This window comes from Oryctolagus cuniculus, chromosome 18, assembly GCF_051225735.1.
Source record: "Oryctolagus cuniculus isolate XC-2025 breed Fujian yellow rabbit chromosome 18, ASM5122573v1, whole genome shotgun sequence".
In the NCBI taxonomy this organism is placed as follows: Eukaryota; Metazoa; Chordata; class Mammalia; order Lagomorpha; family Leporidae; genus Oryctolagus; species Oryctolagus cuniculus.
The window spans coordinates 16,628,269-16,642,951 of record NC_142884.1 but is presented as its reverse complement, the minus strand read 5'-3'; the positions used below and the strand labels follow the sequence as shown (position 1 = coordinate 16,642,951).

General features: G+C 50.2%; 1 protein-coding gene across 4 annotated transcripts in view; it reads left to right on the top strand.

Moving 5' to 3' along the window:
- LEUTX (leucine twenty homeobox) overlaps nucleotides 1-14,257 on the top strand; it is a 47,216-nt gene extending 32,959 nt beyond the window's left edge. For 3 of the 4 annotated variants that reach the window (XM_070062222.2, XM_089319406.1, XM_089319407.1), the window contains 2 exons: nucleotides 12,935-13,083; nucleotides 13,707-14,257. In XM_070062222.2, coding sequence (XP_069918323.2) covers nucleotides 12,988-13,083; nucleotides 13,707-14,090 — 480 coding nt within the window. In that variant the 5' untranslated portion in view covers nucleotides 12,935-12,987 and the 3' untranslated portion in view covers nucleotides 14,091-14,257. The remainder of the gene's footprint in view (nucleotides 1-12,934; nucleotides 13,084-13,706) is intronic. The other variant, XR_016224868.1, reaches the window with a different exon arrangement.
- Nucleotides 14,258-14,683: the final 426 nt, after the last annotated feature.

The window sequence follows — 14,683 nt, the reverse complement described above, 5'->3', positions numbered from 1 at the left end:
CCCCTGGGTATCCCCTGTGGGCTTATTCTCAATGGTTCGCATCACCCTGGACGTCCAAGAGTAGTGTCGGTGTCCCTGTGATAAATATAAAGTACTGTTACTTTAAAATTTGTTTTCATTTTATTTGAAAAGTTGAGACACACAGAGAGGTGGGCAAATAGACAGAGAGACAGAGGTAATTTCATCTTCTGGCTTACCCCCCAAATGCCTACCAATGACAGGGCTGGGCCAGGCTGAAGCTGGGAGCGAAGCAGTGCACTCTGGTCTTTCACATTGGTGGCAGGACCCCAAGCACCTAAGCCATCATCCACTGCCTACAGAGACTTGCTGGCAAGAAGCTGGAATTGGAAGTTAATAAGTGGTTGGCCAGCGCTGTGGCTCACTTGGCTAATCCTCCACCTGTGGCACCGGCACCCTGGGTTCTAGTCCCGGCTGGGGCGCCAGATTTGGTCCTGGTTGCTCCTCTTCCAGTCCAGCTCTCTGCTGTGGCCTGGGAAGGCAGTGGAGGATGGCTCAAGTGTTTGGGCCCTGCACCCACATGGGAGACTTGGAGGAAGCACCCAGCTCCTGGCTTCGGATCGGTGCAGAGCCGGCTGTAGCAGCCATTAGGGGAGCGAACTAACGGAAGGAAGTCCTTTCTCTCTGTCTCTCTCTCTCTCACTGTCTAACTCTGCCTGTCAAAAAAATAAAGGAAGTTAATAAATGGTGAATTTACCACTTACTAATGTGTGTCCTTCTTCCCACTTTTTTTAAAAATATTTTTTTTATTTTAAAATGAATTCCACAGAGAAGGCAAGACAGACAAAGAGATCTTTCTGCTGGTTCACTCCCCAAAAAGCCAATACAGCTGGGGCTGAGCCAGGTAGCCCTCCTGAGAGGGCCGTTTATAGAGGGCACAGCCTCAGTCTGCATGTAGGGCTGCACCCCACCTGTGTAAGGTCTGCCATGCTGTGCCTGACCAGCAAGGGCTCCCTTGACCTCCTCTGGCTTGGAGATAGATTAAAACCAACAGATTGTAGACTGCCTAAACAAAGAATTGCCGCATACATTGACTGCAGGAGCTAGTATTTCTGGAGCAAGCTATGAGTATCAGGAGAAGACGCAAGACACCAGCAGATACTTGGGGAAATGGTTTCTTTAGCAGCTGAGGCTGACTGCTTGCTTAGGGGGCAGTGAAAACTCATGCACTTCTGGGTCATCTGAACACTTAAATTCGGAAATTAGTGTTGTGTTTGTAGGTAAAAGAAGCAGGCACTGAGAGCTGGATGGATGCCTCCCGGTCCTGTGTTAATCGCTGGATTAAAAACCCAGTGAAATCCATTGACTCAGTCATTCATCATCTCTGCCCACTTCTTTTGAGTTTGTACTTTCTGCATCACCTGAGGCTCAGAATGAAACACCTGCCAATTTCAGCCCCTCTTTGGTTCCTGTGCCTTCCTGGAGCTGTCCTGGGTAGGGTGCATCCTGGGGTGGGGCAGATGTCTCTGTTTATCCAGTCTTGTACTTAATTCATGTTGATTCCAAGAAGATATGGCAATACAGGCATTCATTCCCTAAGGAACAAAAACAGAATTTATCATCAACAGACCCTTACTAAAAGGAAAACCCAGGGTTGCGGCGGTGCTGTGGCACAGTGGGTTAAGCTGCCACCTTGTGACACTGGCATCCCATAGGAGCATCCATTTTTGAATCCTAACTGCTCCACTTCCAATCCAACTTCCTGCTAATGCACCTGGGTAGGTAGTAGAAGATGGTTCAAGTGCTTGGACAACTACTTGAGCTCTTGACTTCAACCTGGCCAGCCCTGCCAATTGCAGCCATCTGGGGACATGAACCAGCAGATGGAAGTTCTTTCTCTTTCTCTGTTGCCGCCATCTACCCCCATAACTCTGCATTTCAAATAAATAAGTCTTTGGGGACAAAAAAGAAAGCTTAGGGGGCTGGCAGTGTGCAGTGGGTTGAGCTGCTGCCTGCCATGCTGGCATCCCACATCAGAGCACCAGTTCATGTCTTGGCTGTTCTGCTTCTAATCCTGCATCCTACTCATTCACCTGCATAAACAGTGGAGGATGGCCCAAGTACCTAGATCCCTGCATCCCTCATGGGAGATACGGACGGAGTTCTAGGCTCCTGGCTTTGGCGCAATCCAGCCCTGACTCTTGTGGGATTTGGAAAGTGAACCAGTGGATGGAAGATCTCTCTCTCTCTGTTTCTCCCTCTCTGTCACTCTGCCTTTCATATAAATTAATAAATCTTTTAAAAATAAGCTTATTAAATGCTTCACATGTAAGAAAAATTATGCCAAATGAAAACCTAGATTTATACAAATGAACACTGAACACTGAAAATGGGTAGCATTTTGATAAATATAAAAGACTGCTTAGCTTTAATTGCCTTAAATGATCATTTTTAAAGCAAAAATTGTAACAACAGGTGTATTGTTTATAATGTAGGTAGAAGTAAAATTACGAAATTGCAGAAGCATTAGAGGGTGAATGGAAACCTGTTGTTGTGGGGTTGCTATATTATAGGTGAAGAAGTCCAGTATCACTGGATGGCAGTGTGTGATAAACAGAAGATGTCTATTGTAAACTCTAGACCAACAACAAAACAGGAGATAGAGCTGATGTATGGGTACAACAGGACTTGTCTCCCAAAACGTGGAGTTGTTTAAACTGAAATGTCTTAATGTTTATATTTAGTGGATTAAGGGTGGAGATTTGGTATATTGAGGGCATGTGAGATATGCGGCCAGTGGGAGGTCTTTGGGTCTTTGAGGGTGTACCCTCAGAGGGTAGTTCTCATGAGAGGTTTGATTATTTGAGTTCTAGTTGGGTCTAGGTTTTCTCTCTTCCTCGTGGCTCACAATGTGATTGTTCCCCTGCACCTGCCATGAGCAGCTTCCACAGACACCGGACTGTGGGGATGCCTGACCCTGAAGTGTAGCCTCCAAATTGTAGGCTAAAATAAACTTGAATTTCCCAAAGCTCTTTCAGATATTTTGGTTAAAGTCATGAAAATCTGTGAGATCTTTTGGAGTGCCAGATTCTGTCCTGGTTGCTCCTCTTTCAGTCCAGCTCTCTGTTGTGTCCCAGGAAGACAGTGGAAGATGGCCCAAGTGCTTGGGCCCTGCACCCACATGAGAGACCAGGAGGAAGCACCTGGCTCCTGGCTTCGGATCGGTGCAATGCTGGCTGTGGAAGCCATTTTTTGGGGAGTGAATCAACGGAAGAAAGACCTTTATCTCTGTCTCTCTCTCTCTCACTAACACTGCCTGTCAAAAAAATAAAAAAGAAAAATCTGTGAGATCCTAAAAAATGATTAATCCAGAAGAAGGAAAAATGATGATGGAGGAAGAAAAGTCAACATGGTGGATTTATGCTCAATGATACTTACATCACATTTTTTATTACCAACTTTTCATGGCCCACTATGGCCCTTAGCGTACAGTCCAAGCTCTACCGAGTGAACCTTTAGGTGCATTTTCATCTGGATACAATCTGCGTCAATGTTGCTAACACTTCTCCCAGAGCCCCATGCTCTCTACCATACACACACACCTGTGTGGTCACCCACACACCTGTGGTCACACTTCCCTGTAGAGACCACTCATATGCTGTACTCAGTCCATAAGTTACCTCGCACCAAACTGACCATCCTCAGAGCTGTCATGTATTAGGGGACACAACTACAAAGTACATTTCTGTCTGACTTAGTATTTTCCCTTGATGAGTGAATGTGTTGATTTATTCAGAAATTTTGCAGACAGAAAGCAAGCATAACAAAAAATAAATAATATACCAACCCATGATTCCATAAGAAGTAATTTATTCTATTAGATACTTCAATAAAGACTAAGCAAATGCCTATATAGGATAATGATGAAACTTCAGTTTTCTGTGGTCCTTAGCTTTGATACCACAAGACTCTGAGGGGCAGATGTCTGACATCTTCCAACAAGATGCCCCGGGCCCTGCTGCCCTTTCTGTAGGTGTTGCTCTCGCCAGAAGAATAAAGACTCCATCACACAAATCTCACGTAATCCATGGCTTTTGTCCAGCAACACCAAAATGAGATTCTATCTGTCCTGAACTGCAAGTCAAAGTCCCCGAGCAGGGTGAAGAACAAAAAATGTCCAAGCCCCTGAGCTGCTGGCCTTCTGTTTGGCACTGAGGCCCAGGCCACCACTGGTCAGCACCCTGGCCAGCGCCACACACACAGCATCAGCACTGTGGACAGCTCAGAGGTTGGCAGGAGCTGCAACACTCTGAGATAAAAGTTGCATAAGCCCAGGCCAGACAAGGAATCCAAAGTTGCCATGGAACGATGGAATTTGTGATTTCCTTGAAGACCATAGACACGATCTAGGATGACATTTGGGACAATGAGCCACTGCTCTTTGTTTGTGGGACCAACTGGGCCCAAGGTATGAGGCACTTGAATAAGCCGGGTAGTACAGGGAGCTTCCCAGGGGAGTGAAATGTATTTGTGTAATGGGCATGAGCATTAGCTTCAGTGGAAGATACCTTCAGAAGGAGCACTTTCCATATCTTTGTTGAGAATAAGGCACAAAACTAGCCCAGCTTCAGAGAAAATGGAAGCATAAGGGTATGTATTCAGAGGCTGAGAGAAAGGACCAAGATTCCCAGGGAAAGAGGGAAACTGAAATGAGAGAGCCCTGTGTGCACTACAGCCTTGTGTGCACTGCCCAAGCCCCACTCCCATCATCCACCAGTGCCATGACACCTCGAAAATGCCCAAAAATGGCCTGCAAATGGAAGCCCCTCAAACCCTGCCCCAAGCCTCACCCTACTTGAATGTTCACTTAAGCCACAGACATTGGCCCCTGTGCTTCCAGGACTAGGAAAGGACAGCCCCAAACCCTGCTAGCAGCAGCGTTCTCTCCTGGAGGTTAACCTTGTTCCCGCCTGTGGACTTTCCCTCTGTCTTGAAGTAGTTTGCTTCTCTGCTCAACTTTATCCACATGTCTTCCTTGATTCTCCCTCACCTGGAGGCAGGAAGCTGGTCCAAGCCTATCCAGGGCTCACACTCCCGTAACAGGGGGGACTTGCTAATGACTGGGGACAGCAGTGGCGAGAGAGAAGCTTCTTTTCATCTTCTGGGCAGAGAATAGGGAGAAACAGTCTGCAGTTTGTGAGGAAAGGGTGGACACCAGGAGAAGTCCTAGGAAGCAGCTGGAGATCTCATCGTGAGAAGTGGGTCCCATCAAGCACCTGTCAGCTTGACTGCATCAAGGAGCCCCTAGGAACCTGGGAAAACCTCACCTTGGGCATGTCTGAGCATGTTTCCAGACAACATTAGCATGTGGTCTGGGTGGACCAGATGGGAAGACCTAGCCTCCGTGTGGGCGGGCACCAGCCATTGGTGAAACACAGAGCCCAAATCAGTCTCCTGCTCAGAGCAGGGACAGGTGTGACTCCTGCTGCGGACTTCAGCTGGTGGCCCTTGGATTCCAGGACTCACCTCTGTAGCCACCTCACTGGCACTCAGACTTTCGGCTTTGAACTGATACCCAAGCTCCTGGCTTCTCCAGTTCTGAGGCTCCTGGACTGGGACTGAGCCATGCTGCTGCTACCCAGTGTCTTCAGCCTACACATGGCTTGCCGTGGACTTCCCAGCCACCATGAACAAGTAAGCCAACTGTCCACATAAACTCCCTTCACGTGTCTGTGTCTATGTCCTGTGGATTCTGTTTCTCTGGAGAAGCCTGACAATGCAGATTTTGGTAGCAAAAGTGGTTCTTGTGTAACAGGGTTTATATTTTATTATTTTTTTGAAGATTTATTTATTTGAAAGGCAGAGTTACAGAGAGGCAGACACACACACACACACACACACACACATACACACAGAGGTCTTGGATCCACTGGTTCACTCCCAAATTGGCCCCAACAGCCAGAGCTGCGCTGATCCAAAGTCAGGAGCCTGGAGTTTTTTTTTTTTAACTTTTATTTAATGAATATAAATTTCCAAAGTACGGCTTATGGATTACAATGGCTTCCCCCCCCATAACGTCCCTCCCACCCGCAACACTCCCCTTTCCCACTCCCTCTCCCCTTCCATTCACATCAAGATTCATTTTCGATTCTCTTTATATACAGAAGATCAGTTTAGCATACATTAAGTAAAGATTTCAACAGTTTGCACCCCCATAGAAACACAAAGTGAAATATACTGTTTGAGTACTCGTTATAGCATTAAATCTCAATGTACAGCACATTAAGGACAGAGATCCTACATGAGGAGTAAGTGCACAGTGACTCCTGTTGTTGACTTTACAAATTGACACTCCTGTTTATGGCATCAGTAATCTCCCTATGCTCCAGTCATGAGTTTCCAAGGCTATGGAAGCCTTTTGAGTTCTCTGACTCTTATCTTATTTAGACAAGGTCATAGTCAAAGTGGAGGTTCTCTCCTCCCTTCAGAGAAAGGTACCTCCTTTTTTGAAGACCTGTTCTTTCCACTAGGATCTCACAGAGATCTTTCATTGAGGTTGTGGTTTGTTGTTGTTGTTGTTGTGTGTGTGTGTTTTTTTTTTTTTTTTTTTTTGCCGGAGTGTCTTGGCTTTCCATGCTTGAAATACTCTCATGGGCTTTTCAGGCAGATCAGAATGCCTTTAGGGCTGATTCTGAGGCCAGAGTGCTGTTTAGGACATCTGCCATTCTATGAGTCTGCTGTGTATCTCGCTTCCCATGTTGGATCACTCTCCCCTTTATTTATTCTATCGGTTAGTATTAGCAGGTACTAGACTTGTTTATGTAGGAGCCTGGAGTTTATTCTGGGTCTCCCACATGGATACAGGGGCCCAAGGACTTGGGCCATCTTCTAATACTTTCCTAGGCCATAGCAGATAGCTGGATTGGAATTGGAGCAGCCGGGATTTGAACCGGTGCCCATGCCGGCACTGAGGAGAGCAGCTTTACCCAGTATGCTACAGTGCCAGCCCCTATATTTTATTTTAAAACAGTGATTATGGGGCCAGCATGTGGTGGAGTGGGTTAGGCAGTTGCTTGCAATGCTGGCATTCCATATGAGTGCTGGTTGGATTCCCAATCCTCTGTAAATGTGCTTAGGAAAGCAGCAGAAGATGGCTCCAATTCTTGGGACTCTGCTACCCATGGGGGAGACCTGGTTGCAGTTCTAGGCTCCTGGCTTTGGCCTGGCCCAGCTCTTGCTGTTGCAGACATTTGGAGTGTGAACCAGTGGCTTGAAGGTCTCTCTCTCTCTCTCTGTTTCTTCTGGTCTCTATGTAACCCTGCCTTTCAACTAACTAAATAAATAAATCATTTAAAAAAAAAGAAGAACACAATGAATGCAAACATTAAAAAATTCATTTTATGTATTTCAGAGAAACAAAGATATTTCCCATTCTCTGGTTCCTTCCTTAAATGCTGGCAACAGCTGGAGTTGAGCTAGGGTGCCAGGCACTCAATCTGGGTCTCCCATGTGGGTGGCATGGACTCAAGTACTAAAGCCATCATCTGCCACCTCACAGGGTGCACTTTAGCAGGAAGCTGGAGTTGAGAGTAGAGGAGGGACTGGAATCTAGGTATTCTGATAAGGGGTGATGCCATCCCAAGTGCACCTTTTTTTAAAAAAAGATTTATTTTATTTATTTTAAAAGACAGGGTTACAGAGAGGTAATTCAGAGAGGTCTTTCATTCGGTAGTTCACTCCCCAGAGAGCTGCAACAGCCAGAGCTGCGCCGAATCAAAGCCAGGAGCCAGGTGCTTCTTCTGGATCTCTCAGTGTGTGCAGGGCTCCAAGGAGTTGGGCCATCTTTTACTGCTTTCCCAGGCCATAGCAGAGAGTCAGCTTAGAAGAGGAGCAGCCAAGCCTAGAACTGGTGCCCATATGGCATGCTTGTGCTTCAGGCCAGGGCTTTAACCCCTGCGCCCCAGCACCTGCCCCCATCATTTTTTCTTTTTTTCAGATTGATTTATTTATTTGAAAATCAGAGTTACACGGAGAGAGAAGGAGAGGCAGAGAGAGAGAGAGAGAGAGAGGTCTTCCATCTGCTGGTTCACTCCCCATATGGCTGCAACAGCTGGAGCTGTGCCAATTTGAAGCCAGGAGCCAGAAGCTTCTTCCAGGTCTCCCACGTGGGTGCATGATGGCAATGCCAGTGGACCCACAGTGCTGGAAGCCCTGGATGGCCACCTCCCACCAACTAGACATCTGACAACTTAGCATTTGCCCTAGAGGATGTCTACCAGATTGGTGGCATTGGTGCTGTCCCCGTGGCCAAGTGGAGACTGCTGTTCTCACACCGCATGCTGGTGACCTTCATGCCAGTCAGTGTCACAACTGAAGTGAAGTGTGCTGGAATGCACATGAAGTCCTTGGGCTCCTGCAACCGCGTGGGAGACCTGGAGGAAGCTCCTGGCTCCTGGCTTCGGATCAGCACAGCTCTGGCCGTTGCTACCCACAGGGGAGTGAACCAGTGGATGGAAGACTTTCTCTCTCTCTCTCTCTCTCTCTCTCTCTCTCTCTCTCACTCTCCCCCTCTTTCTCTCTCTCTGCCTCTGCCTATCTGTAGTTCTGGCTTTCAAATAAATAAATCTTAAAAAGAGAGAGAGAGAGATTTTTATGTACATCCGTTGCTGTTGCACTGGGAGGTGTGGGTGGGGAGCAGCTTTGCCGAGCATTCCTCAAACTGCCCCCGCCAAGGGTGCTGGCTGAGCTCTAGGATGGATAGGAGCCACGCATGCACAGAGCCCCACCTTCGCTTTCTGAACAGGATCTGGTTTGGAGCCCCAAGAAGGATTTGACTCCGGCTTGAAGAGAGCCCCTGTGAGAGCCACATGAATGCTGGGAAGAATTTTCTGGTGAAGCATGGGTGGCAGAAGAGAAGAGCATTGATGCTGTGGGGAAAGGTTGTGGAGACCATTCCTCAGAGACCAGCAGTGTAGAAAGACAGGTCCCACCTGTCCTCCTCTGTGTGTGGGAGCGAGACTAAGAATCTGAACACAGACGCGGATGACTAGAGTGGGAGGGCTGGAGGGGTGAAAGGAGTTTGGATTAAAAAACTGGGGCAGCTGGGTGTGGCTCATGTGTGACAGACACACCAATAGGAGATATTAATGGGGCAGCCAGCTGGGGTATATGGAAACTCCTCACAATGTTTATGTTGTAAATTTAAAATTAACAACACTCATACAATTTTAGAAAATATTTATTTGAAAGGCAAAGTGGAGAGAAGGGTGCGAGGGACAGAGAGGGAGAATCTTCCATCTGCTGGTTTACTCCCCAAATGGCCACCACAGCAGAGCTGGGCCAGACTGAAGCCATGAGCCTGGAGCTCCATCAGGGTCTCCTCCATGGGTGCAGGGGCCCAACTCTTGGGCCATCTTCTGCTGCTTTCCCAGGTGCATTAGTGGGCACCTGGATCAGAAGTGGAGCAGCTGAGACTAGAACCTGTGTTCATACGGGATGCTGGTGACACACAGATGGTGGTGACACAACACCAGCCCTATAATAAAATATGTTTTAAAAAGAAAGCAATATCAGCAGAGCACACATGCACACTTTGCTTTCAGCAGGGACAAAACGATGTGGAAGACGAAGCCTGCAGTGGACAGCCAGCCCCACCAGTGTGCAAGGGGAAAGGCGTCTGGTGAGCGCCTAGGACAGAAATAGCAGCCAATGCATCAGACTTCTCAAGGGGCTCAGCTTACACAATTCCAGCTGAAATGTTCAAGGGCAACAAACTTTGTTTTTAAGATTTATGTATTTGAAAGGCAGAGTGACAGCGAGCGAGCGAGCGAGCGAGAGAGAGAATCTTCCATCGTCTACTTCACTCCCCAAATGGCAGCAACAGCCAGGGCTAGGCCAGGCCCAAACCAGGAGCCAGGAGCTTGAGTGCAGGGGTCCAAGCACTTGGGCCATTAGCAGGGGGCTGGATCCAAAGTGGAGCAGTGGGGACTTGGACTGGTGCCCATCACAGGTGGCTGATTTGCCAATTGTGTCACAACACAGGACCCAGATCAATTTTTTTTAAGGTTTTATTTATTGATTTGATAGGTAGAGTTACAGACAGTAAGGAGAGACAGAAAGGTCTTCAATCCACTGGTTCATTCTCCAGGTGGCCACAGTGGTCAGAAATGGGCTGATCTGAAGTCAGGAACCAGGAGCCTCTTCTGGGTCTCCCACACAGGTGCAGAGGCCCAAGTCTTGGGCCATCTTCCACTGCTTTCCCAGGCCATAGCAGAAAGCCGGATGGGAAGAGGAGCAGCCAGGACTAGAGCTGGTGCCCACAGATAGGATTGACCTCTGCACCACAGCACAGGTCCCTCAGTGCTTTTTTTTTTTAATGGCAACCAATTTCTGAGCCCCATTGTCAATGCCCTTGTCCACCTGCCAAAGGAGGCCTCCAACGTGGTGTTATGGATCTACTTTTAGGTTCCACACCCCAAGACTCCTCTGCCCGGGGAGTTAGATGTTGGGGCCGTGGCCATTGACGGGGTTCCTCGGGCGGCAGGTCTTGGCAGTGGGCTGGGGGCCTGGTTTCCAAGCGTGGCCCCAGGGCACCGTTGCCTGGCCAGGGTGGTGCCCCCACTTGGAGTCTGAAGAATTAGCAGGAGATTAAACATGGTTATGCTGATAGGATTCCACGGACAGAGCAATGGGCAGCTACCAAGGGGTGGAGGTGGTCCAGGCAGACCCAGAGTGCACTGGGTTTTCTTTGGGATGCCCAAGGCAGTTTGCCTGTTGACTTGTTGGCGAGCCAGTGAATAACATCAGCTTATTTCGAGAAAGCAGTGGAAGCGAACAGAACAAGCCCAGGAAGGCCCACCAGCAGCCCTGTCCTCCGCGCAGCACCCCTGAGCCTTCCTCTCCCCACACAGGCCAAGTTGGAAAGTTCTGAGAGGCAGTCAGCAGCCGTCCTGATCCGGCTCCTGCTGACTTCTCTTTGTTTCTGCATCTAAGAGAAGGGCACATAGCTGTACTCGGAGAAGAATGTCAGAAAGCCTGCATCGCCAGCGTGAAGTTCCCAGGGTGCCCGGTTCTTTAGAGATGGGCCAACTGGTGGTTTCATTGCTCCTAAAAGTGTCTTGAATTTGAGGGAGCTGATGTAGTGATAAAGTCTGCATTTTAAATTGGCATCTTTTCATTCCATCTACATGTAACTTCTTCAAGTGCCACAATTGTCAATCAGGTCTAGGGTGTAACTTAGGGAGGGCCCATCAAAGACTTCATACCATCCCAAGTTGGCTTCCTTCTCTAAAGGAGCTGTCCTTTAGACGGGAGGGCGGGCGGGCGGGCGGCAAGGGGCAGACAAGCGCAGACGCTGGAGAAGCAGCAGCTTCAGAAATACTGCCGGTCCGCATCCTGATGTCGAGTGAGCAAGTGGCCGAGGCAGGTGGGCGAGAGGTTGGCTGTGCAGAAGCCAAGAGGCCATGCAGGGCTTGGTGGTAGACCAATTGATGCCAAAACTGGGTTGACCATTTGGGGGATCGCTGGGTGATAGCTATGGAGAAAATATGAGCACAAATTTGCTACTGGGTTCCTGCCAGCAGTGAGTGAGTGTCAATCTTTCCTGCATGGGAGACCGGGAAGAAGCTCCTGGCTCCTGGCTTTGGACTGGCACAGCTTGAGCCATTCTGGCCAACTGGGGAGTGAACCAGTGGATGGAAGACTCTCTTTCTCTCTCTGCGCCACTCCTTTCTCTGTGTAACTCTGACCTTCAAATAAATGAATAGATATTAAAAAAAATGAAAAATCTGTTCTTGAATGCAAGTTTTATAATAAAAATAAGCTCTCCCACATGGGTGCAGGGGTCCCATCACTTGCGCCGTCCTCTGCTGCTTCCCTAGGCACATGAGCAGGGAGCTGCATAGGCAGTGGAGCAGCTGGGCCTTGCCCCAATGTCCATATAGGACGCCAGTGTTGCCAGTGGTGGGTTTTACCCACTCTGCCACAATGCCAGGCGCCTTCTGAAAATGAAAAAACATTTCCTTTGCATGTGTATTTGCATGGGTAGCTGCAATGGCCAAGGGCTGGTGAAATCCAAAGCCAGGAGACGGGAGCTCCATCTGGGTCTCCCATGTGGGTGTGGGGGCCTGAGTACTTGGGCCATCTTCTACTGCTTTCCCAGGTGCATTTGTAGGGAGCTGGGTGGGAAGTGGAGCAGCCGGGACTCCAACTGGGACTCTGGGATAGGAACCCAGCATTGCAAGGCCTCCCAGGGGCCGGCCCCAGTGGCTGCATTCTAACCACGCACATGTGCTTCTGGCCTCCTTCTCCTCTGCCTGCGGCTCTTTCTCCATCTCTTTCCATCCCCTCCATGGCTGAGGGCTTCCTCCAAAGCCCTATGCAGGTTTTTTTTTTTTTTTTTTTTTTTTTTTTTTTTTTTTTTTTTTACAGGCAGAGTGGACAGTGAGAGAGAGAGAGAGAGAAAGGTCTTCTTTTTTTGCCGTTGGTTCACCATCCAATGGCTGCCGTGGCTGGCGCACTGTGGGTGTGTGTGGGTATGTATGTAAGTGTATTTATATATGATTGTGTTGGTGGGTGTGTGGGTGTGTTAGTGTGTATGAACATATGTATGTGTATGTATGTATGTGTGTGTTTCTGTGTGTGTGTTTGTCTTGTGTGTGTTTGTATGTAAGTATGTGTATGTACTTGTGTGTGTGTGTGTGTGTGTGTGTGGGCGGGCATGTGTGGCAGCAGGACATCTTCCCCGTGAAGTTCAAGCTCACGTCAAAAATGCATGACCATGAGATCAGGCTCTGCCTTCCAGGGTGCATTTTCCAATATTCCTTTGCGAGACCCTGGCAAAGAGGAGAGACCCCGAGAGAGAGCGCTGGTGTCTCCCGACCAACCGACCGGGTCACGCCCCAAATGTCTGCATCAGGAACTCCAATGGATTCCTGCTTAAAGCAAACCAAAGGCCTTTGTTGCGGTCCCTCTGCAGTGCCCAGGTCCTCTCGCCGCAGCCGCACGGCCTTTACCCCCGACCAGCTGGGGATGCTGAAAGCTGTTTTAGAAACCAGCCGCTGCCCAGATTGGAGCCAAAAAGAAGAGTTATCATCCGAGCTTCATCTGGATGCCTATGGGATCAAGGTATGTCCTGAGCCCCCTGCCTCGCACTCACTTGCTGTGGTCACCGCTGCGCTGGCTGCTCAGGGCAGTCCCCGCGAGGCTGGCAGGCAGAGGCTGCCGCGGGGCTTGTCCCGAACTCCCTGCGCGTGGGCCCTTGACAAGATAGACTCCCCCGGGCGGGGCACTCGCGGATGCGTTGTGGTTGTGGGCGCAAGAGTTCAAGTCTGAGCCGGCCGGCGAGGACCACGCCTGGTGGATGGCACTCAGTGCGCGGGAGCCAGCCGAGAGCCGGCCGCGGAGGTGGAGCGAACATGTGTGTGCAGGAAGCGTTTCCAAATTGTATTTCTTTAAATGTATTGGTGAGACGCAATGAGACCGAAGTTTTTTGAGATTTATTTATTTATTTGAACAAGTTCGAGGCAGAGAGAGAGGTGTCTTCCATCGGCCGGTTCACTGCCCCCAGGACCCACGGCTGCCGCGCGCGACCCCATGGCCGAATGACTCTCCCGGGCCCGGCACAGCGTTTGAGAAAGAGGCTTGAGCCCAGCGTGCCCACGCCACAAGGGCCCCGAGCTTCTGAGACCCATGGGGTCTCCCTGGGGTCGTTGCACCTGGAGTAACCTGTTCCCTCCCTTCCTCCCCAGACCTGGTTTAAAAATCAGCGCGCCAAGCAAAGAAAACTGCAGCCAACGGGCCAGCCCCGCCAGCCCAGCGAGTCCACACCTCAGCCTCCTCCTCCTCCTCCTCCTCCTCCTCCTCCTCCGCCGCCGCCGCCGCCGCCGCCGCCGCCAACAGGCTCGGAGCTCAGGGCGCCCGCGCAGGAAGAGCAGGGCCCCGGGGGCTCCCAGGCGCAGGGCCCCGAGGCTGCCGAGGACCCGCTGCCCGCCGATCTGCACAACATCCATCTGGACTCCTCTGCGCCCTGGGCTTCGCTGCCTCATGACGTCGGGGAGCTCGTGCGCATGTACGGCTTGTTCCAGGACGACGAGCCCGACGACCTAGCAGAGTACCTGTACCCCCAGGCTTAAAGGAGACTCTGATTATGAATAGGGTGCCCCACACTCGGCCAGTCTGAGCTTGGGCGTGCGTCCTCTAGCATAAGAAAATAAAGCTCAGTAATGGCAAAAAAGGAAAAAGAAAAGAAAAGCAAAACAAAAAACACCCTACAAAAACACAACCCTCCTCCCCCCAACATATAAAGAAATAAAGCTGGACCCCTCATCCTCCCGCCTGCGACGTCTGTCCTTCCTGCTTCCTTTGCATGCAGCCCTGCATCCGGCTTCGCCTCCACGTGGTCCTCTGCAGACTGAAACCCTGGGGTCCCGAGGTGGGGCAGGGGCCCTGGCTCCCTCAGCCACGGAAGCACTGAGTCAGCCTCTACACTCACCCCAGCTCCCACTGGGAGATCCCTGTACTGGGGCAACCGAGTCATCCCCAAGGAGGCGGTGGGGCAGGCCGAGGCAGTGTGGGTGCTGCTCCCTCTTCCTGTGCAGGAACCCCACTGTGGCCCCAGCCCTGCTCTACAGAGCGCGCCCCGGCCCCAGTGCTCTGGCTTGGCACCTTGGCTTCCCGGCTCTGGGAGCCCAAGGGACCAGGCGCTCCTGCCAGTCCCTGCCCGCTG